General features: G+C 39.2%; 1 protein-coding gene across 1 annotated transcript in view; it reads left to right on the forward strand.

Moving 5' to 3' along the window:
* SCARA5 (scavenger receptor class A member 5) overlaps positions 1–27646 on the forward strand; it is a 116574-nt gene that overhangs the window by 21312 nt on the left and 67616 nt on the right. Inside the window, exon 3 of the mRNA XM_026715948.2 lies at positions 1759–1887. Within this exon, the coding sequence (XP_026571733.1) occupies positions 1759–1887 (129 nt within the window). The remainder of the gene's footprint in view (positions 1–1758; positions 1888–27646) is intronic.

The following is a 27646-nucleotide window of genomic DNA, read 5'->3' on the forward strand; positions in this document are numbered from 1 at the left end:
ATCTTGTTCTCAGTGAACCAAAGTTTCTTGACTGACTAGGAAATGCGTGAGAAATTGGATTCCGTATTCTCACACAATCTGTTAAAAATCAAAGTCCCAGTATTAACAGATTATCTGGGACCCTGCTACTCAGGATTCAGAACTGATTATAGGAAGGAAACAGCCTTGGTTGTTCTTTGGGACACGAATGGAGGAATGCAATTACCTGATTCCAATCAGACATCTCAGCAGCTTTCAGTGCCATTAACCCCGTGTCTTGTTGATTCAGCTTCTAGGGCTGGGATTTGCACTGTTTTGCAATATTTCGTCTCCTACAAGAGTTGCTTTAGCTTGGAGTTATAGAGGAACAGTATGTGAGGCCTTGGTGACTCCAGTGGGAGGTACTTCAGGGTTCAGTGTTTTCCCCATGCTATTTAACATCTGTATAAAGCTGGAGGTCAGTTACCATTTTGGAATGTATTACCAATCTGGGGCAAGCCAAAGATACTGGAAAGAAAAGCTTGGACTGGTAACTCAATAGGGCAAAAAAGCACAAATTTACTGCAAGACTGAACTGCTATATATTGGTCCTGATAGTTATTCTGGACAGCATCATGCTTCCCTTGAAGAAGCCCCTCTTCCTGGGTTTAAATAACAGGGAGAGTGTGTGATCAGCATTGTCTTTGCTCATCTTTGGCTGGAGGAAAAATTACGATATTACCTGTACTGAAATACTCTGGCATTGGTAAATCATGCTTTAATCATGCTTTGACTGGGTTACTGTAATGTCCACTACAGGGAACAGCCTTTGGAAAAATTACAACTGGTGACATGGATCCCACAATGGATCAGTTCCACCATTGCAAGCTAACCCCTGTCTTGAAATCACTGCACATACCAATAGGCTTCTAGACTCAATTCAGATAATGATCTATATCAGCAATGCTCAACCTTGGCAGCTTTAAGAGGGGTGGTCTTCAACTTCCAGTGTTCTCCAGACAGCATTGCTTTAAGGTGCATGGATTCAACTTCCAGAATTCCTCAACCAACAGGCTTTAAGATGTCTAGACTTCACCAGAATTCTGGAATTTTTGGAAGCATGCTGGAATTCTGAGAGTTGAAGTCCACAACCTCAAAGTAGCTAAGGTTGAGAAACACTGCTCTGTATAATCTTCATTCTTAAATTGCTTTATTTTTAATCTTATAATTCCATCTTTAATTGATCTATATGGCAGAGGATATGGTTACATTGGACCATGCCTTGCCAAAATTGAATTTGTCTGTCAAAGGAAGCACCTCAGAAAGAGCTGTTAAGAATCTCCACCCCCTTAAATTATAATTCTTTTAGAAAACATTAGTTTCATACATTTCATCTTTGTGAGAAGCATGTTGTCAAACTAGCATTGACCTGTGTCCCATCTGAGTTGGTACCATCCCACAATCCATGGGAGTCTCACAAGGAATCAGTGCTTGGAGTCAGAACATCTACTCTGTATGTAAGAAAACCCAACTTCAGTTTTTGGCATGTTCTGATGAAAAAGATCAGTAGCAGCTAAAGGGAAACACCTTTTACTGTTGGAGAGTTGGCTGCTCAGGTGGCTGTACTGCAGGATGAGCAAAACTTTCCATAGTTCATTCAAAAACTGGAATTATGCAGTTGCTTGTCCTCATCTTGCCAAGAAATTATGGTCCAGGTTGTCAGAATGCTAGTTGTATTCACAATGAATATTATAAAATAGCAAATTTATCACATCCATTATCGCCCTTTTTGTCTTACAGGCCCAGGCAGCAAGAAGAAAGCTTCAGGACCCTGTGGCCATCTAGGATCCTTGACTGCTCTCAAATATGCTGTGGTTGGTCTCTACTTGCTGGTGTTCCTGATCTTTGTGGGACTTTTTATCCTAGCAGGTAAGAATCAGATTTATATTGCAGTGGCTGCCTGTCAAAAAAGAGAGTTCCAAAACTTCTTGCAGAGCAGGAGGGACTTGTCTTTTCACTCCTATCTAGCAAACAGATTGGCATTGGCTAATAAGAGGGCATTTAAGTTACACTTGGTTTAGTGTATAGGAAATTGGAGAAATGGTTGCAGATTCAAATAAATTGTGTAAAAATTGGGTATTTATTACTTATTCATTTTTTTATGCTGCCCCTCTCTCCTATAAAGTGAATCTGGGTGGTTTACAAGTTATAAAATATATAATTAAAGTATTAAAACGTTACAACTACACCATTTATGATTTTAAAGCTATACTGAAACCAGAAACAAGGTATCATAGGAGGTGACTGAGGTCTTATTATCCTGTCAACCACCTCCAGAGGTGAACAATCCCTTGGAGCTCCAGTTTTAATACTCTTCCAGAAGCCAAAAGGGTGGGAGCAGTTATCACAGGTGGTGGTAGAGTGTTCTACAGAGATGGGACCATTGCAGAAAAGGGTCTTCTCCATGAATCTGCCTGCTGCAGTCCCTTAACAGACAGGATATGTAGCAGGCTCTTCCGCTGGCAGGAGTGGGATGGGTTAGTGACATTAGGGCAGGGGTGGGATTCAACTGATGTAATAACTGGTTCAGTGAGCACGCGCCAAATGCATGCATGCACAGCGTTTGAAAATCATCTTCTTCTGCAAGCCCTGTGGGTAACACAGGGCATGCACTGCAATCATCTGTGTCACGCAAAGCAGATGAGGTCGAAAAAGCAGGAAATAAAGAACAGCCTAGAGCCTGGGCGGGTGGGCCGAACAGAAGATCGTTGGAGAGAACTGGTTTCCTCTCAGCTGATCTTCAGAGCTACCGGTTTGGTAGAACTGGCCCGAACCGGTAGAATCCAACCTGTGCATTGAGGGGAGATGTTTCTTTGGATAACTTGGACCCATGCCATGCAGGATTTTAAATGTAGCAACCGACACTTTGAATTGGATCTTGAAGCAAACCTGTAAACAATGCAGCTCAAGCTGTAGTGGTGTTATATGTGCCACTCTAGAGGCTCCCAGGACTACACATTCTACAGCTTCTGAATAGTCTTCAAGAGTAGCCCCATGTAGGGCTCATTGCAGTAATCCAGCCAAGAGATCACTAGGGCATGAGTGACCATGCACAAGGCCTCACGATCCAGGTAAGGGCACAACTGGTGCACTGAGGTTGTGCAAAGGCTCTCCAAGCCACAACTGCCAACTGTTCTTTGAGTGTCCAAGAGGACCCCCAAGTTGTGCACTGATCTATCTGGGGTACTACAACCCCATCAAAAGTTAACAATGATAATAAACATCTGGATCCTGAGGTCCCTTGCATCCACAGTCACCCTGTCTTGCCTGGGTTCAGCTGAATTATTCCATTATAATGTCTCTGCACTTTTAGATCTTCTTTGGGGGATATGATGTTGGGTTGACATGATGAGCTTCATAAGTGAGAAAAACATATCCTTCAGTGTTTCACAGGAACAATATATAATATCCATGTTCCGAAATAATACCCATGTTCTCATCCCGGGGAGCATTACCCAGTTCTCCAGATCTATTCTGTACTCATGTTTGATATTTTCTCTTTATGTTGCCATGCTTCAATTTAGAAGCCAAGAATATACCTAGTGTTTATATTTATTATATATGTGAAAGGAACCACTGTGCTTTGGCTTGATAAGGGGCCCACCAGCACATAAAACAATCTGTGGTTACGCAGAGCATGGTACTTTAAAATCTATATACAGATAAACATGTCCATTGGGAGGGGACATAGTTCTTTGCACAGAACACATTCAGGTGCCTCCAACATAACTGCTCTATAATTGGCTCTTTTGTTTTGTTTCTTCCCTTCCTCCTTAACATAATAATCATATTTGTTTTCATAATTGTATTTTGGAATCCATATTTACTCAAGTCCAATCAATAAATACATTTCCCTTCCCCATTTGAAAGAATTACAGCAGTAGAAATTAAGAGAAAGACCTCCTCTGGTTGCAATTCAGAGAGGTCACTGAGCAAAATTGGCAAATAGACTAGGAACATGTGACACACTATATAACACATTGTTTGCTCAGTCATGGCTAAAACCATAAAGCATAGTTAGCTTCCAAATCACAAGGTCAATGTTCGCGCATTGCTCTGGGCTGAAAAGAAACAGCTCACCTTATGACCTGGGCTTAGCTTCTTATGAAAAGATGAATCTCAAAAAAGATTCCTTGAAAGAAAGCTACATTCTGACAAATAACAAAATCAAACCATCCTACAAACTTTTAAAATAACGGTCCTCAAGCTCTTTGACCCAATTATCCCTTTTTCTGATCTCAGATGATATCATTACACCTACAACTCCCCTTTTACAACTCTCATCCCGTAACTAATTCGGGGCAACTGGGATGGAGCTGAACGTTTACTGGCTGGCTGCCCTTCCTGATGCCATGTGGAGTTTGCAGCAGATTTTTTTTTCTTTGCGCCCGGGGAGAGAAATAACTGCCGCTACTTAGGTGAACTCTCAACCTCCCAAACAGGAGGTGATTAGCTTCAACGCTAGGCCACCATGACACTCATCATTACACCTACAACCCTTCCCAAAATTCTATTTTTTTCTAGCAATGGCACTGGTATTGGCAGACTCAGTGGATCCTCAGAAACAATTACACATTATTCTGTTATCTTCAGTTTAAGAACCACTGGCTTAAAAGCTTTCCATTACAATAACTAGAAAAAACTAGAACCAAATAGACACTGAATCAAAAAGGTAAGAGCAGAAAATAAGGCATGTTGTTTCCAAATATTCCAGTTTGTTTGAATCACGTCCACTTAATCAACATACAGTGAAACTTTTCTGCTCTCCCTTTTTCTCTTCTTGTCACTGCCAAGGAGGATTTGGAGTAGAGGTACAAATAGATAAAGGAGTAAAGAAATAGCTCAGTGGTTTTATCAGACTGGCAAGGATGTCTTGGTTCCAATGTTCAGTCAATAAGCTGAGTGAGATTTGTGGGCGACCACAAACCAACCCCAAGAAATTTAGTGTTGCACCTCTGGATTTGTGGATTGGGAAGCTGCCACTATAACACATTTCCAGAATATTTGGAAAAATGTAAAGTCAAATCTCTCTATTTTTGCTAAGAATATGGACCCTGGTCCCAAAACTTCTGGGAATCTATGTATTATATGATGACCCATTGGAAGAACCAATTTGCAGTTTCATTTATTTCCCCTTTCATGAAATCTTATTCCAAAATGTTGTTAAGGATGCAGAAGCATCTGTTGTTGCCGCTGTTGCATTGGAGCATTAATAGTCAACATTTTGACAAGCACATCACGGTAGAGCCCAAACAGAATTCAGAGTACATATTGTGCACATTCAGTATAAGCTTCCTCCTTCATCTTAGAATAGTTTGCCTCAACCCTAGCATATCAAGAACAGTCATCAGCACAGTGTGAAAGGAAAGTGTTGCTGGCCAAGCTGTATGCCAAAGCAGACCCTTAGATCAAAAATTGGCATCTATAGGTATATGCTGAGGCCAATGTACTAGCAGGATTCATGGATGATTGCAGCATAGTAGCTGACATTTGACATTAAATCTGACAATGAAAAGTTTGATATTTTAATACATAATAATGGGTCGCTGACCTTCCCAACAGGTCCATCCTGTTCTTTCTTTCCTGCCAATATGGGCCACGGATCTTCTGCCATTCCAGAATCTGCTCAATTATGTGAATAAAATTAATAAACAGAATCAGAGAGACAACAGTCAACAGATCATGAGGTGATGGAGAAGCAACCATCTATGAATAAATTCCTCCATGCTAAATCATGGTTTGTTTACTGAATAAGTCATGCAAAGCCATATCTCATGGTTCACAAATGAAAATACTAGGTCCATAGAGTATGCTATGCCATCAAGTTTCTTGGACAAAACTGAACTGATGTGTACCCCAGAGTGCAATGGATTGGAGTCCTATTTCATACCAGCTGAAGACACCATTTTCTGGCCTAGATAAACCATCTATTTACAGCACTGTTCCTTTCATCTCTGCCTTTGCTTCAAGGTTCTTGACTTTCATTCAGGTCAGGTCCAGCCTCTCACCTGCTGTGTAGGGGTTACAACTCACAGTATTTTTCAGTCAGGTTGGAGGATGCCAGGCAATAGCACTTAGACTTATATACCGCTTTATAGTGCTTTACAGCCCTCTCTAAGCAGTTTACAGAATCAGCATATTGCCCCCAGCAATCTGGATCCTCATTTTACCAACCCCAGAAGGATGGAAGGCTGAGTCAACCTTGAATCGGTGAGAACTGAATTGCTGAACTGCTGGCAATCAGCAGTCAACAGAATTAGCCTGCAATAATGCACTCTAACCATTGCACCACCTCTTGATTCAGAGCAGATTGATTCAGGCTGTTTTGACTCCAAAACTCGTAACCAGTGGTGGGTTGCTGGTGGTTCAGACTGGCTCGCCCATACCAGTAGTTCTGACTACCCTCCCCAGTGCTATCCCGTCCTATAAAACTGGCTTGCTCGCCCCACCCCTGCAGCCCAGCTGAGTTCCACGCCTCACCCACTCTACTCACTGTGGCTGCCGTGCATAGGAAATTCCTGTTTTTGCAGCCGCACGAAGGGGATGTGTGCACGCAAATTTTTTGGTTCTGCACTAGGAGAACTGGTTGTTACAGTATGTGCAGCCCACCTCTGCTCTTAACCCATGTAACAGAAATGAAGGTGATAAATATACCTGGATGTCATTTCCTCTATGGGTTGGCTACGAAATGTTCAGACAGGACTAGGACAAAAATTGGAGTTGGTTGGTCATTTCTCCTGCTTCTTTTCTTTCCCACCTTTGCAGGCCAGCGAAGCATTATTGGGTGGCTATGTTGTAGTCAGGTTTCTTGGGCTTATTGGATGACTTTTCATTTGAAGGATTGGTCTCAGGCGTTTGCTTTCTCTTATGGAAACCCACCCCTTGCCTTCCTACATTCTGCCACTTTATATACAATCCACTTATTTCTCCTTTTATTTATTATCCTCTACTGTGAAACTTCATTTGAAATGTCATTGCATTGATTAGCCTTTTCATGAAAACTCTTGGTGTTTTTGAGGAACAATGCCGAGCTGAAAGACAAGATGGCACCATCTTCTACAGACAGATTGGCAACCAAACCTTGTTTTGGTCCTGGCAATTTTTTTCTATAAAATCTGAAGGTGGCAGGACAGATTAAGCGGGGGAAAAACCATTCTTTTCTCCATTTGTTATCTCAGGCAGGTTCCTCACTCTGCCTAACCTACTCTAATTCAATACATGAGCATTCTTAAATATTAATCTAGTTACTCTTACTGTGGGCACAGAGAAAGTGTCCTTATTTAGATGGACCTATGTTTAAAGAGGGAGAAAGGTTTGCTATCTTCTACTTCTATATTTGTAAATGAGAGACCCACCATATGGAAGTCATGTAGGGATATTGTAAGCATTGCCCTAAAGAGCCCATTGAGATGGCCACAGTTGTTTATTTTCTTGGTTTTTTTTTTTTAAATTGTACTATAGATGTTTTAATGCTGGGCTGTTATGTAAACTGCCAGTCGTGAGATTGTAGTAAGGAAAGAAATAAAAAAAACAAACCATGTAGTACATTTGCCTAAACATTTTTTCCATGCGAAGCATATGAAGCAGCTGGTTAATTTGGCAATCTGTTTTCTGTGCATTCAAGATCCGGGAAGCAGCTGTTCAGGGTTGTTGATCAGAGTGGCACTGGATGGGGGTTTAGTGTTAATTCACCAAACTACTCTAATCTGCCACTCAGATTTAATGGCTTCGTTTTCCCTAATGGAGTAATGAGAGGATGAAGGTAAAATGTTCTCTACCTTGTTTCTGCCAAAGGTGGATTTTTTTTCAACATCTGATTGCAATCAGAATCAAGACAGGAACTTTCCCCCTCCTATGAGAGATTATTGTGATGCCAAATTGTTATTTTTGTGTTTGCTTTCCCCTTCTCTCCCATCCCATTATGATTTCTCCCTTGAGGAAGGTAAATGAAATTAAATATGAAAACATCCGCCTACCCACACCTCCCTAAAAATACTTCTTCCAGGGCGGAGGATGAAATTGCAATGTGCCTGGAATAGAAGGCCCCGTTTTCCTAAGAGGAGAAACATGAGCATGAATCACCAACTAAGTCATCACAGTGGATTTATTTAGACTTGCTATTGAAATATGTAGAATTGAAAGAAGAGCTCTTTTATAGCAATGGCTAGACTATTCTGGCATTCTTCTCAATCATCATAGACATACCAGCTGGAACTGATGGGTGTTACATACAATCTCAGACAACTGAAGTTGCAAAAAACCTGGCCTAGATGGTTTGGTCCATTTATCTCAGCATTGTATATCTAGTTTCAAGATTGCAGAGATCTTTCCCACTGCACCAACTTTACAGGCTGGAGGGAGGAGATCCAAACTGAAAAAAAAGTTGACAGTGTGGCCAATTGCAGAAACTAGCTACAACAACTCTGTATTCAAAAATAGCGTTTCAGTGAAGAATTGCATTAGAAAACAGAGGAATGTTCTTTGATAGTTAGCTTATGTGTTTCTCAAAGTCATTTGGTATTGGCCTCTCTGGCCAACAAAATGTAAGACTTGGTGGTATTATGGCCATTCTGAAAGGGAAAACCACACCAAAATTAGGAAACATATGCATTTCAAGACTGTTCCAAAGTGATTCATAGGGTCAGTTGCGATTGATTAGAATCATGTGGTTTGACCCTCAGAATAGATACATGTTATCAAAATTATCCCAGCTGGACAAAGACCTCATCTGAGAGAGCTCAAGTTTCAAGAAGCCTTTATCAAAAGCAGGAAGGAGCTACTTGTCCCAGTAAACCAAGGGTCTTCAAACTTGGCAAGTTTAAGACTTGTGAACTTCAACTCCCAGAACATGACTGGAGGAGGAATTCTGGGAGTTGAAGTCCACAAATCTTAAAGCTGTCAAGTTTGAAGACTCCTGCAGTAAACAGCTTACAAACTACTATACACAATCCCGACACATTGTATAAAGAAAAGATGGAATTTTTGTAAAATAAAATAAAAAAGTTTATACTATACATGATCCCAAACAAAGGAAATCAAGAAGGCTGTTGACATTATGCACTGAAATGAAACTAATCTCTGCATTAAGAAATAGATTCCTTGATCAAAAGTGAGTTACAAATATAAAATATTTGAGTTATCCTTGGCCAAACTCCAGCTGCACTGGGACTGTGTCTCCCAGAGTTCTTATCCAGTTTGGCCACCAACAGGTTGGGGAATGGGAGGACCAAGGCAGAGCATCTTACTAGGAGTAGGGAAAAGATGACCATCAGTTCTCCCTCATTTGATCTAATTGGTTAAATTCATTTCTTTCTGATCTCTAGAGGAGAAACAGAGAATAGGAAGCAGCTGTTGTTACTATGCAAAATAACTTGAGGGGGAAAAATCCTCAGCTTCCTTCTATAGTCCTGACAAGTTTAATTCTTTTGTTTATGAGTGCTCCCTAACCCTTCCCCATTTTACAAGACCAAATTTCACAAGATAGCAGCAGTATCATCTCTCTGTGATTTTAATTAGCCTCTTTCCAGCTCAATGAGGCATTTTGGGAAGGTACTTTCAAGAAACTAACTCTGGACATAAAGAGGGAGCACTCTTGAGCAAAAACCCTTCCTGGAACTGAACATATGGCTTATCTTTTAATAGATTATGTTTATGAAATTCTGACGGCAGAGTGTTCATTGAGGGCTCTGCTTGTGGATTTCCTTCTTCTTTGCCTCTTTTGGACAAGGGAGTAAAGAAGGAAACAATTGTACCATTTTCCCCTTCACTTGAAGGGGAAAATTTCATCACTCTGATTAATTGTACTGTAATTGGTCAATCAGTCAAGACCTATGTATCTCTTTTTCCCTCAAATTGTATTTACAAATTACAAGAAAAATTTTAACAAAACATCTCCATATACTAAAAAAAAACCAACAGAAGTAACAAAACAACCTTTAAGCTTTAAACATCTGTTCATTGTTCTGTTTTTCCATAGATGAACTTGTAAAGAAAAGGTGTCCTCTCTATTTATTATTCCATTAAGGAACATTGAAAAAAACCAATCAAGCTTTTCATCATTCCACTGACAAAGTTGCAAACTACCCCAAATGACTACAGAGGGCAGTGACTGGGATTGGGGACAGAGTAAGCAATTGGAATAGAGTCCGGCAGATCAGTCTTTTGGTAGCAGCAAAAGAGATTTTTTCCTAAATCTCTTCCCTGAGACCAGTGGTCTCATAATCTTTCCAGCTCTGAGAAGGGGGGGGGGGAATGGTTTTCCATGTGTGCAAGTACAGCTTTGCACACTTGTGCGCTTGCCTGCAGCTTCCATGGCCTGGTTCCCAATGGGTCATGGCCCGGTACTGGGCTGCAAACTGGGGGTTGGGGAACCCTGCCTAAGACCCTTCAACCAGAGCTATTAATATTATTCCTGAATCTTCCAAGCATGCACTTTGCTATTGACTCCATATCAGGGGTCTCCAACCTTGGCAACTTTAAATTTTGTGGACTTCAACTCCCAGAGCTGAAGTCTCAGCAAAATTGGCTGAGGATTTCTGGGAGTAAAAGTCCATAAGTCTTAAAGTTGCCAAGGTTGGAGACCCCTGCTCCATATCACTCAACTGGGCCATACTAGGCTCATATAGATGACCTGATATCCATAAATTCCTGAGAGTGATGCTTTTAATTCTGTCTACTATTTGTTTTTTCCTCTCTTTTCTCTAATTTTTGGAAGCTGCATGGACAAGAAGTCCTTGCAATTTTCTTGGCAAGGTTTGCCATTGCCTCCTTCTTAGTGACTGGCCCAAAGTGACCCAGCTGGCTTCTGTTGGAGTCATTCAATATATTTTGGATTATCCACAAAGAAATAGGCAGGGATGGGCTGCTACCGGTTCTCCCCAGTTTAGGCAAACCGGTAGCTAATTTTATCATTTTTAATAACTGGTTCGGTGAACCAGTGAATCCCACCCTGGCTGGCCCCACCCACTCTACCCCCCCCCCCAGGAGTCCCCACGCAGCCTTTTTTGGATGCCAGGTAAGTATAGGGCCTGCATGGAGGCTCAGAGAGGGTGAAAAATGGGCCTTCCAAATGCTCTGGAATGTCAGAAATGGGCCGTTTCTGGCCTCCTCAGGGCCTCCGGAGCCCGGGGAGGCTGTTTTCACCCTCCTGGAGGCTCAAGAAAAGCCTCCAGAGCCTGGGGAGGGCAAAAATGCTCCCCCCCACTATGGTGCAGGAGACTAACTAGGCCACGCCCATCATGGCCATGCCCACTCAGCAACCGGGCAGAGAACCGATTGCTAAAATTTTTGAAGCTCACCCCTGGAAATAGGATGCAATTCTATTTTATTTTATTTTTATTTGTCAATTGCTTACAAGATAATAGGTATAAGTAAAAACATAGTTATGAATACATGGATACATATAAGAAAAATTAAAAAAAATATAATTTTTTAATATTATATATTTATATTATATATGTTTTATTTTATATAAACACAGCAGTGTATAAATAATCCTTGATTAAACGCAATATGAAACACAACACTGAGAATACATGAATTTCTTTCTTAGTACCCATTCCTTTTGTCCCTACTTCTCCCCTGCCAAAAAAGGAGCATGCCAGCAGAATTGGGAGACAGACCATATTTTTGATAGAACCTTTTCCTATTTGTCCTAAACAAAATAGATAGAATTACAAAGCCTTGCATCACCCCCTAACAATGTGGCACACCGTTCATCAGATCAGAATTCATTTCCTAATGTTTTATTATTTAGGTGACCATCCTTCAACACTGTTTGTAATGCTGCAAGAAATAGGGCCTATCTTTTGCTTTAGAAGCAATAACTTGTAAAAACAAAAAGAAAAGCTACAAACAGAGGCACTTCAAAAATAGTTGACACCAAGAAGAGAAGGGGCACCCATTGTCAATCATAACAAAAAATATTTGAAGAATAATATTGCTTTCCAGGAGATTATTTTCGCAGCAGCTGGGGTGAGCCTGCCCATAGTTTGAAACAGCTCTTAGAAAAGCAGCTGTAAAAATGACTGGAGCTTTAAGCGGTACTAGCATATGAACACTTGAGTAACCTTTGAGACACAAAAGTGCGGAGTCTTGTCAGCACTGAAATTCGTTTGAAATTCAGAATTCTACAGAAGAGGCTCATCAACAGACCATGAGTCACCACACTTTGGTGTATCCTTGTACATGGATATTCTAATTTATTACAGCTGTAATCCAAAACTTGTGGGTTGAATACTGTCCAGCTGTTCTCAAGAACTATTGTGTATTTGTGACCATAGAAGAGTTTCACACACCACTTATATAAAATCAACATTTCATATTTATTTTCATTAACTACGCCAACATACGCATGTTCAAAAATAGCTTTGCAAATACATTAGATTGCATTTCATTTCATTTTTATTAGGGCTAATGCTGTACGTTCATGTTATAACTATCGTCAGTGACAGAGAATAAAGTTTAAACGTAATGCTTAAAATTTAAGGGAAGGAAGTAAGTTTTTTTTTTTAACTGTATTAGGCAACTGTTAGGAAATTATTAAATAACATATGACCCCAAATACGGTTATATATAAACAGTGTAAATAGTTATTATTAAACATCCAGCTATGTCATAATCCATTGTTTGGTCTGTCTCCTTTTAGTTAAATGTACTTCTTTCTGCTGATTATTGATTGTTATATAAATCCAGAGGACAGCTATTTGTGCAACATGTTTGGCTTAGATCCTGATCCCACAAGTTAGTTAAGCCAAGGGGCCTCTAATAAATGTCAAGCCAACTGGATCCCAACAGTAGATCAAGCTATTAAAAACAATTCACTGTCGTTATTTTTTAAAAATAAGTTCTTTGCCGCTTCATAAATTTTCATCTGTATATTTGGGTAACTTTTTAAATTTGGTTTATTTTAAAGGAAGCAGTTTCTAAGCAAAATCTGTGAACTCTCACAAACTTGACTGCAGGAAAACAGCTAGTCTGAAATTTCTTCATTTTCTATTTATATTGAGTAATTAAGAGTACATCTTTTCTAATGGGGTAATTTTTCTTCATTACTAATGATAAGGGGGTAGGGCATGTAGAATAATTTCATCCATATCTTAATTAAAATAAGACACAATTATCAAAATTAGCATCTAACTGCTAAGCCCAAAAATGTTAATCGAACTTGACATTGCATAGAAAGAGAACAATATTATATATATATATATATATATATATGCATAATTTTGTATTTGTTTATTTATTTAGTAATATTTATGTAGTGCAGGGGCGTCAAACTCACATTGTCATGGTGTTGTCATGTGTTTTATCATGACATTCCCTCCACTTCGCTAAACTGGGTGTGGGCTTGGCCAGCGTGTGATGCATCTGGTCCACAGTCTCCAAGTTTGACAGCCCTGATGTAATGAATATTAGAGGTGGAGAACCTTTGAGAGCTGTATGAAACAAAATTTCATGTATATTCAAACTGACAATAAAGGCATTCTAAGTCATCTAAGTCTAATAGTTCTGAATATAATTATCTATCTATCTATCTATCTATCTATCTATCTATCTATCTATCTATCTATCTATCTATCTATCTATCTATCTATCTATCTATACACACACACACAGGTATATATACACACAATGCCAAGTGACAGCAGCATCAGGAAGGAGTATGAGAAACTGGAGTAGTACCAGGGCCTGAAGGAGGATGTTCTATGTTCTAAAGTAAGTTCCCAGGGGTAAGTTAGAAGGACAGAGGATTTTCATCAGTAATTTTTTAAAAAATCCCGAGATTCTGGAGTAGAAAGCAATTAAAAAAAGAAAGAACTGGTTCATCTCTATGGCCAGCTGCTCAGAGTTTTGAACAAATGGCTTGTTACAGAAAATAAAAGTTAATGCAGTTTCCCTCCCCCAAATCTGGTAACTTGGAGAAGTATGAACTTCTCTAGCCAATGCTGGCAGGGGAATTGTGGGAGTTGAAGTCCACACGGCTTCAAATTGCAAATTTGAAAAACATGGGTATAAACATACATTCATCCATAAATACGTTAAATTACTAATAGATATTACATCTCTTTATCTTATTCCTTGATCAGTGTTGTTTATCTGCTAATCATTTAATTTATTCTCACATCTATTTCTGCAATCTGCCATTCTTATCACATTATTTTCAATGTATCTTTATATAAAATATTCCATATTTTATCATACTCAAATCAAGAAATGTATCATTATTCCCATACCTATATATCTTTTAGTGATCTGATGAACAGCAAAATTTCTTGTTTTATTGGGATCTTTTATTCTTAGTTGTAAGCCACTTAGAGTTTGATTTAAAATGGGTGGCTATAGAAATCTTTTAAATATATAAATGATCTGGTCTGCACCACACACTCTACCACACATAAACCTGCTTTTAGGGGGAATTTGAGTGCTTTTGAGTCAGTGTTGTTCACAAATTCTGCAGGGTTTTTTGGCAAGCTTTTTTGAGAGTGGCCTCCCACTGTCTACTTCCTGCTGGCTTTGTGCCTAAGGCAGGACTAGAACTTACGATCTCCCTGATTCAAGCCTGATGTTTTAATCGCTATATCAGAGGTAGCATCCAGCAGGTTCTGACCAGTTCTGGTAGCGGAAATTTTGAGTAGTTTGGATCAGCCCAGCTCATCTATTCTCTGCCTCCGGAGTCCCAGATGATTGGCTGGGGCTTCTTTTGTTGCCCCACACAGGGGAGCGGAGCTGGAAGCAGCTTAGTGGGGTGGGGAGGGATTGAAATTTTGCAGCAACATTCTTTCCCTCCAGTTTTTGCGTTTTCTCTTTCTACCTTTCTCTTTATGTAAGAACAGTAAATACATTCTTCTAATTGTTAGGCCCAGCTGTAGTCTTTGCACACGTCTTAAGCAAATCACATAGCTATTCCAAAAACAAAGCATACTCGTATCATAACATTTCTCCATGCTTCCTTTTCAACTTTCTTTCAGCATTCATGTTTTCTTTTTAATCATTTATTCTTGTACACTAATGTTTATCACATTGTTTCAGCTCTTTCTTTAACATACAGTATCACTACTCTTTCTGGAAAAGAAACTTCTTAAAATTATCCTTCCAGCATTGCTTCACCTTTTGTCTAAAATAATTTCAAAGTTTTTGTTTGCAATTCCATCCACTCTACTGGGTGACCTTGTTTAGCCCTTTTTAACCGTTCCAAGAACAATTATTCATTTCCATTAAAATGATCCTGCGTTTCTCTGCCTCTTTCAGTTTCAGCTGTTGATCATATTCTAAGAAACCAATGAACTACTTGACCTGTTTTTGGAGTTTTGACAGCCATGCACACACATATACACATACTCCCTTCCAACCCTGCTGGAGTAGGTCATTGGACTAGAATCGGCAAAGCATCTCTGATTAGATTCCAGTAGTGAATAAAATCTAATCAGAGATGCTTTGCCAATTCTTGTTGATTTGTTTTATGTGTATTTCTTTATTTTATGTTGCTGAATTGCATTGACATGTGTGTCCCTTCTTGTGCACAGCCCAGAAGCTTTTGTGATTCTTTGCAGCAAAAATTACCAACCTATGGCTTTGCTCTACTTTTCAAACGCGCCGGCACTGCCGCATTCTAGGTGCTGGCCCCGCAGGTCCACCCCGTTGAGCCCACGGCACTGGAGGGACCTGCCCAAGCAAGTCCGAGCGGAGCAGTGCACCAAATCAATGGGGTGAGCCTGGGAGAGGGAAAGAGAGAGAAAGAAAAGAGAGAAAGAGAGAAGGAAGAAAAGAAAGAGAAAAGGGAAAGAAAGAAAGAAAAGGGGACAAAGAAAGGGGGGCATGGAGGGACGGAGGGAGAGAGAGAGAGACCTGATGCATCAGATTGAAATGAGGCCTAGTTTAGAGACCCTTTTCCACACTGAAACATCTTTGGCTTCTATTAATTAAAGGTTTTGTGGATGAAACATGGCTAAGACTATCAGGAAGCTCTCACATTTTGTTGTGGCTTTAAACAGGATCCATTGGACCAGATCTCCACCCTAAAAAATTACTTTTCCCCAATGTACCAATTCTGAAGAAGGCAAAACCAAAATGTATTGGTAAATTACAAGGAGAACACAGACACACACACACACACACACACACTCCCTTCTAACCCTGCTGGAGCAGGTGATTGGACTAGAATAGATATCTCATTATCTTTCGCCTCCCTCCCTCCATCCTTCTTTATTTCTTTTTCTTTCTGTCCCTTCCTTCCATCCCCCCTCTTTCTTTGTCCCTTTTTCTTTCTTTCCCTTTTCTCTTTCTCTTCTTCCTTCTCTCTTTCCTCTCTCTTTCCCTCTCTCAGGCTCACCCCATTGACTTCGTGCACCACTCCGTTTGGACTTGCTTGGGCAGATCCCTCCGGTGCAAGGAGCTCAATGGGGTGGAACGCTGCAGTGGCGGAATGTTTGAAAAGGAGAGCAAAGCCACTCTGGCTTTGCTCTCCTATTGCCAACGCTGCGTTCACGACGGCGGCGGGATCTTTGAAAAGGAGTAGCTTTGCTCTTCTTTCCCAATGCTGCGTTCGGGGCAACGCCCGCGGTGGTGGGATGTTTGAAAAGAGGAGCAAAGCAACTCTGGCTTTGCTCTCCTTTCCAAACGCTGCATTCGGGGGCAGAGCTCCTTGCACCAGAGCGTGCAAGTCAATGGGATGGTCCTGCGGGGCCTTGCCTCGAACGCGGCAGCGGCGGGATTTTTTCTCACCTTGAATTGTGCCCTGCCGCTCACCTCCAGCGCGCCCCTACCGCCTCTTAGTGCCCCCCTGCCGGCCCCCTTGCCTCTCCGCGCCCCCCTAAGGCATCCCACCGCCCCCCAGGGGGTGGTACCACCCACTTTGGGAACCACTGCTTTAAAACATTGCAACAAACACTTACATGCAAGATTTTTCTCTTCTGTACTCAGTTTCAGTCATCATTCCACCAGTCTTTTAAATACTTTTATACCCTTAGAGTATTTCTGTGATTCTCTATAACGGGTGTCAAATGTACGGCATCAAGGCATCATCATGTGATGAGACTTTTTTCCTTTTCGCTAAACCGGGTCTGTGGGCATGGCCAGTGTGTGACACACCTTCATTGATTTTCTCAATCTTTCATCATAAACCATAAAATAAATCAGCCTTTTTTTTTACTATTTTTTTCCACTCATATGCATGAATACAACAATATTTTAATCATGTATTTGAAATGCTCTTCCCTAAGTAAATACTTATTAAACCATCACCATTCTCATTCATTACTGAATCAGTGAAAGTCTATTCCTTCTATTCTTTTTTCCACCCACCGTTCATACCATCTATGAGTTCCCCTCCAACTTAGCAATAATTTAGAATGTTACAATTGTAGTACGTCCATTATTAATATGCAAGTATAATATGCAACTATCATCAATTTATTGATTGCTAGTTTCATAGACACCTGCAACAGTTCCTTGCTTTCTGACATATATTTAATCTTTTTGTTTGTAATTAAAGCTACACCTTTGCTCTTTTTCTGTATTCACAACATTCTTTTTGAAATCATGTGTGTTCTCATGTGTTGACTGCAAAACCACTTGTGCGACCTTCTAAAGATTATTATTTAATGATTGTTAAGCTTTTAACAAGGCAATGCAGGCATATGGTACATCCAGAACCCTTTCAAAATAACCTGGTAGCCAAGTATAATTTCCAGTTGGAAAAATAAAAGTAAAAAAAGGGGAAATTGGTTCCTCCATCTAATTTGGGGAGTAGGGACAAGGGAAGAATTCAGAAACAAACATGTTAATCCAAGAAAACATTCCAAACCACAGTGTCGAGGGGAAAACTTCATAATTTCACTCAGCCATTTCAAGATAATTGCCTCCAACTCACTTCTCCCTGGCCAGGAGTTGGCTGTCAGCGTTGGACACTTTTCTCCTAAGCTGTCAATAGTCTATGCTGGTTTAGCCAATCTTGAACACTTTTTTACATCAACAGTTGATGTCTACATTGACAGGCACTGCTAGCCTTAGCTGCTGCCACACATCATAACTAGTAACAGCAGGCAGAATAGAACCTGCAAGAGAAAGATTAACAACCCACAATTCATATATAGGCTTTCAATCCATTTTTTCAGCCCTTCAAAATTATTTGAAATTATGTTCCAAAGGTGCTTTTTCAAAAGGCAACTGGACTTTGTTTTTCCTTGATGATGCTTCATTTCTCATCCAGGAAGCTTCTTCAGTTCTGACTGAATAGTGGATTCTGGGAGGATTTCTATTTCTTGTAGGCATCTGGTTGTTAGCTTGGAACTTAGTTCCAAAAAGGTTTCACACCCATTTGCACTATTCAGGTGTCCCTGAGGGCACAGATAAACCTCCAAGTGGGCTCAATGACTCTCAGAAAGAACACTAACAACCTGATGACTGCAAGGAATATACAGTAAATCCTTCCATCCTTTGCCATTCAGTCAGAACTGGAGAAGCTTCTTGGATGAGAAGCAAAACATCTTCAAGCAAAAACAAAGTCTAGCTGGTTTTTGAAAAAGCACCTTTGAGACAACCATAATCTGGATGACTGAGAATCTCCATTGATATTTGAAATTATATCACTAAAACTCAGTAGCAAAGCACTGAAAAGAGCAGCACAATTTCCAAATTATTTTTACTACTGTCTTAAAAACAATATGTAAACGTTATATACCTTGACAAATCTTTTTTAAAAAAATAAAATTGCATTTCTGTGAAAAAATATCCTAGAAACCATTAGATGCCTGTATGTTCAACATCATCCTGTCGTTGTAATAGGTTGCCAATTTTTTACACTTATGGGCATAACCAGCATGGGTGTCACATAATATTGTGAAGCACTGGTGGTATTCAACAGGTTCTGAGTCAGTTCTGGAGAACCGGTAGCGGAGAACTGGCATATACCACCTCTGCCTGGAGATTTTACAGTATCCTTCCCCTGCCATGCTCACCAAGCCACGGCCACAGAACTGGTAGTAAAACTTTTTGAATCCCACCACTGTTGTGAAGACATTAATAAGAACTGCTTTCTTTAACCCATGTAAAGGATTGCATTGAGATATGTGGAACAGGTGAGTAGCAAATAAATCTAATAGATCAAACAAATAAATTCTAGGATACTTAGAACTTGAGGGAAAATGTTTCCAAACTGGGCACAGAAATGAATTGGTAAAGATGAATCTTGGGATAATAAAGAACCAAAACTCAACATAAACAATTACTTGGGCTTGCCAAGAAATCCATCTACATACAGCTCTATATCAACTTATTAGTCTTCTGGTACTTCTTACAAAGAAGGGAAGATCCCTTCACAAATTCAAAATATCTTTCAACAGATTACAGATTAACAGAGTTGGAAGGGACCTTGTAGGTCATCTAATCCAACCCCCCACCCCACCCCACCCCGCCCAAGCAGGAGATCCAAGCCGGGGCTATGCAAATGTGCTAGATCGTAAACCCGTTATAATAGTTTAGGAACGATGAGAGTTGCAACCTGATAATTCTTAAGGCTGCTAGATTATTGAAATATCATATTTAGAGATATCTTGTTGGTATCTTTCTATTTAAAGGCAACTATTTCCGATGTGTTTGCTAAGTTTCTCTATATCTTCTCAGATGCATTCAGACTTCAGTTACAGAATGTCTCCAATAGAAATCTGAGCTGCAGGGAGAGTTACATTTCTTCTTTAGCCCCTGGTTCGATTACTTGATGCTGGATATCAATGTCACAGTGCCAAATGTTGGAACTTCAAAATGAACCCCCTTTTCTCCCAGCAGGGTCTCAAAAGCTAGAAAGGGTTTTTTTTTATGTTCTTCCTAGAAATAGACTTCATGTCCAATTAAAAAGAAAAAGAAAAAATAGGAAGGTTTATTTTCTTTTTGTCTTCTGTCTAGTCTTATTCCAATAAAGATTCTCAGTTAAACCACCCGTAATTCCAAGACTCTAGTTTTGGGCCAAAGAATGTGGAAAGTGTGAGGCAGTTGGGAGGTTCTGTTTGTGGGCCAAAATAAAGCAGTGCTTCAAAAAACATGCTTGTATCTAAGATGTTGTTCTTGCAAACTTTCTTCTCCTTGCCTGTCCTTTATCTTTGCTTGCCGCAAGATAGATAAAAGGCAAGCTAGAGAAAGAAAGAAAGAAAGAAAGAAAGAAAGAAAGAAAGAAAGAAAGAAAGAAAGAAAGAAAGAAAGAAAGAAAGAAAGAAAGACAGCTATTATGTCTGGATTTGGGCAGAAGTGCCAATACAGAAGAGATTAAATATGATAAATGGATGTGTAAACAACAATTTTATGAAGTGTGCAGCTGGAATACGGATGGGTTTGGCTTGCTAAAGGATTTATTTGTTTGTTTGCAGAATGATGGCTAACTGCCCTGCTCAGATCCAAAATAAATACAATTGTATGTTTTTATTCAAATTGTGAAGGAGGATAATGTTTACAATTTTTCAAGGCATAGGAATTTCATTTGAAAACTGCTCTGCACTGGCCTAGTTCCCGCAACAAACTAAGCTCATTGCTTAGGTTTACGTTTAATGTTTGGTTTTAGCTGAGCATGTTGTGAGAATGCAATCTTTGTAGACCTCTGCATCTATCAATGTCTACTTGCACTGGAAATAGTAAGGACTTGCTTTCTTATTAATTGCTACTGAGTAATTCTACGTGGTGATACCTGGAACTTGGAACACTACATAATGAGCTTTGGTGCCTCTTTGTTTTGTGTGCTGATGCATACAAACTTGCCCTTACCGAATGATTGCATTCAGACAACACAGATAACGTGGTAACTGAATCAATTCATTTTCTGGGTTCTCACACCAAACTATATATAATAACCATTGGGTTGGATTTGCACAGACTTCTAAACCACATACAAACACACAAGCCTACTCAGAGTTCGCTCAGATGAAATCCAGCTACCAGGTCTTTATCAGGCGTGACCTATAACCAACTGGATTGTTGATTTACCTAGGATGCGGCTCTCTCTTTCAGGGGATGTTCAAGCACCACTTCCAGGTTTGCTATCTGAGATTCCTAAACTAAAGATGCAGGGAAGCAAACAGTGACTTTGTGTATGCAAAACACAATCCAGATAGGAAAGAACTACAAATAAAGAAAGCTACCATACACTAATACTACTAGCCTATCCAACTCAGAACACTTTGATTGTCAGAGTCTTCTCCAGACTCTTCTCTGAGTGACAACTTTAGATTCATTGTTAACTAGTGATGTCAAGGATTGAACCTGAAATTGGAGCTGTTGCTCATACAGTTAGTACCATAGTTGTGCCATAACTGAGTAGACAAGAGTATTGGCCTATGTGAACAACCAGGCTCTAATGTCACTTTAGTAGGTTAAGTGATCCTCAGCTAATTTTTGTATTTGCTCGACAGCAGTTGCCTTCCTCGAAGGATCCAATCTGAATCGGTCATGCTGGAGTCCATCTTTAGAGAATTCTGGTGAGAGAGATGTTTCCTGAGGATGGGCTCCACCATGAGTCTAAAAGCTTGGAAGACTAAACCTCTGGTCCTGGTGACCAACCCAGATAGGATACTGCAACGTTATCCTGTGATATGTATATTTAACTTCATTGGCTTTCTTTCAATGCTGATGGAGAGGAATCCAAATGCTGAGAACCTCTGTTTGTTGAGCCCCTAAAGCCATTGCTCCCACTGATTTTCTTTCCCATCTCCCCCCCCCCCCGCCCTCTGATTGCTATTTAAGCTGCTTGAGGACAGTCTAAATCAAGGGTGTCAAACTCAAGGCCTGCAGGCCAGATCCAGCCCATGGGGTGCTTAGACCTGACCCACACGGCTGCCCTGGAAACAGCAAAGGACTGGCCCACAGTGCCTCTACTACTGAAAACGGAGCTTGGGGATGCCGTGCGCTCCCCGCCACCGCTCCATTTTTGCTGGCAGAAGGCTGCAGGAGGCCATTGCGGCCATGCCCCCACCCCGTGAGCTCAAACACAACCCTGATGTGTCCCTCAATAAAGTGAGTTTGACACCCCTGGTCTAAATGAACTTTAGACCCCTGGTCTAAATATTACAGGTGACCTCACCTGTAATATTAAGGAGTATTGGAAGTTCTGTTTCTTAAAAAATGTGAATTGATTTTATAGCTCTTAAACTTGTGATATTTAATAAAAATGTTTCAAATGTAAACATTTCCTGGCATAAGACACATACGTATATGAATTAAATATCATGCTTTGTGTGACGTTTTTATACTGTGCGGAGTAAAATGGAATACAGATACACTCATGAACAAACATGTGAAACTGACATAAATTGCAGAGCATCCATTCCCCCCCCCCATTTTTTTTATAAACAAGGTCCTTTTTTCACAAATTCAATCATCATGCAACTTCCAGACATTCTGGTCTTTTTTTCCAGAATCCAGTTCTTTTGGCTTTCTCACTTCTGTTTCCATTCATATACTTCTGCCTCATAGGGATGGAGAAGAGATCAACTTGATCAACTTTCACATTTTTTGAGTCAATGAATGAATTAAAATGTAGCTGGCTTTGAAAATTAAACTTTCCTAAATATGCTGATGTAAGTGGAATTGCGATAAAAATGAGATGAAGTTGTGTTGGAATTGTGTAAGAATGATAGTGATATGTTGAAGAGCAGGAAGGAAATAAATGTTAAATACTATTGTCCAAGAGAAAAATAAGAAAGAAGTCATAAATGTAATGTTCTGGCAGCTAAAAAGAGCAAAGGAGTATTTTTTAGTTGCTAATAATGTTGAAAATTACTGTAAAATATTTTATAATTTGAAAAATGTGATAATGTGCATTGAATACCAAACAAACAATGAGCACTGGGACAAAATTTTCATGTCAAAATGCATTGAGTACCATATTTGATTAGTTTCAAAGCAGTTTATTACCAAGGTACCAGTGTATGAATTTAAATACTCTGTAAGAATATTTACTGAAATGGGAAAATTGATGTAAAAACTGTTTTAAATGCTGAGAGATAGTGGGAAATACGAAGCTTTGTTTTAAGCAATAAATGTTGAAAGAAGATCTGGGTGTATTTAGGCATGTATTACATTGTACAGTATTTCTACCAGTGTTTGGGGTGGAGTATCATGAGAGGCAGACTGATGATTATACATTGCACCATCAGTCATTCCCTTGTCCCAAAGGTGCATTTTCCAAAAGGCAACTGGACTTTCTTGGATTTTTCCTCGAGAACATTTTGCTTCTCATCCAAGAAGCTTCTTCAGTTGCCTTTTAGAAAAAGTACCTTTGGAACAATGATGATTTGGATGATTGAGACTCTCCATAGACATTCAACCCCTTGCTTTGTGTACAGACCTAATAGAAGAGGACCTAATAAAATATAATAAAGAGGAAATGAGGTTGTTTAACAAATAATGACACTTCTATAGAATTGCAACAAAACAGTGATGAAAGCCTCAAATGCATTTGGCGTAATATAAAAGGAAAAAGAAATAACATTGCCAAAGGTGTATATTACAGGCCTCGCAACCAAACAGAGAAAATAAATGAACTTTTTACTAATCAGATAGCTAAGGTGTGTAGGAAGCACACTATAACAGTAATGGGGGACTTTAACTACCCTGGCATCAATTGGGAAACAAATTCTGCACCTAGTGGAAGATCAAACAGATGCATCAATAGATTGATAGTGTCAGGATAATAAGAAATAATATCCTGCATTGCTTACACTACATTTGGACTAATATGCTCAACTCTAGTAATCCCATTAAAAAAAAAAACAGACACAGGAATTGGAAAGAGTACCCAAAAGAGTAACAAAGGTGATATGGGGCTTGAGGGACATAATCCTTTGAAGAACAGGTGTGTTTAGATCTAGGTGTGTTTAGCCTAAAAAAGAGAGTGCTTAAGTGGAGACATGATAGTAGTTCTCTGATACTTGAAAGGCTGTCACAGGAAAGAGAGGATGTGAATTTACTTTTAGAACATGAAGACAGGGAGAAACAATGGTTAGAGGTTTTACAGAGAGATATCAAAACTCAAAATAAGGAGATATTTTCTGACAGTGGGAAATTTGTATTATTTGCAAATTTAATCAACATTCCTCCCCTCCTTTTGATCCAGTTTAAATACTATTGAAGAATAGGAGCCTAGGGAGTCATTATCATGGGTCTTTGATTATGATTTTCAAGGTAGTTTTGTATCTAATCGATCATCATGCTATTTAACTGACATTTTACTAACTTCTAATCAGCATGTCATAAGGGATTGTCTTAAGTGCTTTGATGAAATCAGGATATGTTACAGTTGTGTGAAAAAATGTAGTCATATGTGAGATATTAAACTATTGAACATGGCAGGTGCAGAAATTTGGCCAGTCTTTCAGACAATACTTTATATAATGTCTCCTTTGGCAGAAATAACAGCTTCTAAGCATTTCCTGTAGCCAGCTAAAAAAAAATCTGTTTAATTTTTTGCTTTTGGAATTTGTTTCTGTTCTTTTTGTAGATGTCTTGGAACTCAAAAATATTTTTAGATCTCCTTGCATGTAGTGCATATTTGAGATCTCTTAGAAGATTCTCAGCTTGGGGAACCAAATATTATTTCAAAAGAAATCGGATATTTTAGCAACATAAGTATCCAAGAGAGCCAGTTTGGTGTAACACTTAAGGCATCAGGCTAGAAAGTGGGAAACTGTGAGTTTTAATCTCACATTAAGCATAAACCCAGCTAGGTGACCTTGGGCCAGTCACTCTCTCTTAGCCCTAGGTAGCCAACAATGGCAAACACTTCTGAAATTATGCCAAGAAAACTATAGGGATTAGCCCCAGGCAGTCATCAACAGTCAACACCGACTTGAAGGCACCAAAAAAAAAAAAAAAAAAAAAAACCAGGACAGAACAAAACAAATCTCCCAATCAACTATGAAGTACTTACCAGAAAGAAATATAAAAGTTTTCTTATTTTGAATGTTAAAACAACTGCATTTAAGGAGTAAGTATACATTCAAACTTGCAGAACTTTTCAGGGTTTTACTGTATCATGTAGAGACAGTGTTAGTTTCAATTCACTTGGGAATTCACTGAAACTTACAATTTAGTTAGGGCATCTTAATTTTTGCATTCAATAGTATGTCAATTATAGCAATAAAAGTTGCCTTTTATAACATAGGAGACAAAGTCACTGTAAGAGAAAGATGAGAACTGTATTTTATAAATGCAGCTGAATTAAGGAGACAGTAAAATGCCAAATTTGTTGAGTTGCCATCCTATTTTAAAATGGTTCTGATTTATCTGTGCATCACTGTGGCTGGGTTCATACAATATTCCAAACCAAAAACACAGTACTGTGTTACTCTCCACTTGTGGTTTACCCACAGTTACCCACCACTTGTGGTTTATTCAACGGATCAAGGTTAAATAAAACAGGACTTCATGCTATGTCTGAACCCAGTTAATGGCTGGGCTCACACATCTTTTGATTTTGGATTAGTTTGCTGTGTAAATCCTACCATTGTGGTTTGCAAATTAATTTATTAATTGAATTTATATAGCCCTCCCCCTGATCTCACAGATATGATTGAACAAATCATAGTTTATGACAGGGTTAGGTAACTGTTGGTCCCCAAATAGCCTCTTGGTCACTTCTGAAACGTCTTCCAGCCATGGAGATTGGGTCGCAAATTTCAGAAATATTTTGAGGTGGGAATATACAAAATGGAAAATCCCTGCCTGCTGTTGGGTATCACATGATTGCACTATTTTGCACCATCATCCTTCCCACCACAGTCCTAGTTCTTTCCAAATGTTCATTGCAACCCTTATTCCCCCAAAGATTGCCCTACTCCTAATTCATGCAAACTTTAGTTAATTTACATAATTATTCTGTTTTACAAATCTTGTTGCTGAACCTAGTTCAGTGTTCTCTTGCAACTATAATGGGATTTGGAGTGACAGAAACAAAAGAAATCTCTATATTTGTTTACTTAGATATTCTGTAAATAATAATGTAAATTTCTAGCACTCTCTAACAGATTATTTTTCCCCTGGGATATTTTATTACCACTAATCCTACAGTTGGATAGTGAACAGTTTGAATTAAACTTTAATCAATGAATTGGACATTTTGCTGTCTCCAAAGAGAAGATAATCTCATTTCTATGTGTGTATGTGCGTGAAAGACTTTTTGATGCAGTAAAACTATAGAAAACAAAAAAAGATTTAAAAAATAAAACAAAACATATAATTATGCCTTCTATCCTTCTTTCTATTGAATAATTGAATGTTCAATTCTGTTCTTTTCCTCTTTTCCTCTTTTGAATAATCATATCCAGATATCACTAGATTTTTTTCTTCTTTCAACAAAATGCCAAAATAAAGTTTCCAATCTTTCAAAAAAGTCTGCACTGATTTTTCTTTTCCAAAACTGATCAGCTTTACCATTTCCTCAAATTCAGGTATTTTTATAATCCACTCTTCCATTGTAAGTATTTTTTAAAAAACTTTTCCATCTTTTTGCATACCAAAATCTTACTGCACCCATGTCTTTTTCTTAAATCCTTTTGGCCTGTCACCAAGCTCAGTCGTTCAAATCTCATTGCCCAGTCTGTTTAGCATAAAAGCCAATCCCAGCCTGAATGCTTGCATACTGCTGATGCATTGTTTATGTGTATGTGAACATCCTCTGTGCATGTGCCCTGCTCTCCCCTAATTTGAACCAAATGTGTTGTGTTAATATCCCCTGCTTTTTCTATAAACAAGCAATTGCATCATCAGAGGCACAGAGCCAGTCAGATTCTAATAATATTTTAAGTAATTATTACTTTATTATTATTTGGTTGAATTTGGCTTCCATCCACAACTTGCACTGTGAAATGTGCAATAAATAATTAAAATTCCCTAGAAATTACAAAGGTGGTGGTGGGGTAAAAACTACATTTGTTTGGCTCTTTGCTATATACGATAAAAAATGTTTCTGTGTATGGCTCAGTTATGGGCAAAGTGTGAGCTATCCATGGAGCAAATAAAGTTTAGTTTCTATTTGTGTTTAACATGCAGCCAGTTTTGGATCTAGATCTTTCTATATTCCTGAGAAAGCTGAAGACCCCAACTATGTCCTTGGTCTTTTCTTTTTCTACCCATTCTTGATTTCGAAAATCAGTCACTACATTTCATATTCTAGTTCTGGCCAGTTGTTGCACACAGAAATCTAGTTGCCTAGAAACTGCATTAGTTCTTCCCAACTTTAAAAAATCTAAGAGAGCCTTTAAAATATTGCCATATTGATTTTCAGATATCATTTTGTTAATTTTGAAATTTGAGTGCCTTTTTTGTTTCTAGTGTGTGATTCCTTTTGCATGAATTAGTTACTTTGCTAAATTTACCTTCGCCTTAAATTAAATGAGGGCGGTGCAGTGGGCTCGTTGTTTAAATTGTTGGGCTTGTTGGCAGGAAAGCTGGCAGCCCAAGTTTGGGACTTGAGCACAATGTGATGGAGTGAGTTCCTACTGTTGCCCCAGCTCCTGCCCAGCTAGCAGTTTGAAAGCATGCAAATGCAAGTAGATAAATACCGGTAGGTACCACTTCGGTGGGAAGGTAAGAGCACTCCATGATATCATGCCGGCCACTTGACCCTGAAAATGTTTTCAGACAGCACTAG

The sequence above is a fragment of the Pseudonaja textilis genome, chromosome 1 (assembly GCF_049901715.1).
Source record: "Pseudonaja textilis isolate UNSWEBS1 chromosome 1, rPseTex1.2, whole genome shotgun sequence".
Classification (NCBI taxonomy): domain Eukaryota; kingdom Metazoa; phylum Chordata; class Lepidosauria; order Squamata; family Elapidae; genus Pseudonaja; species Pseudonaja textilis.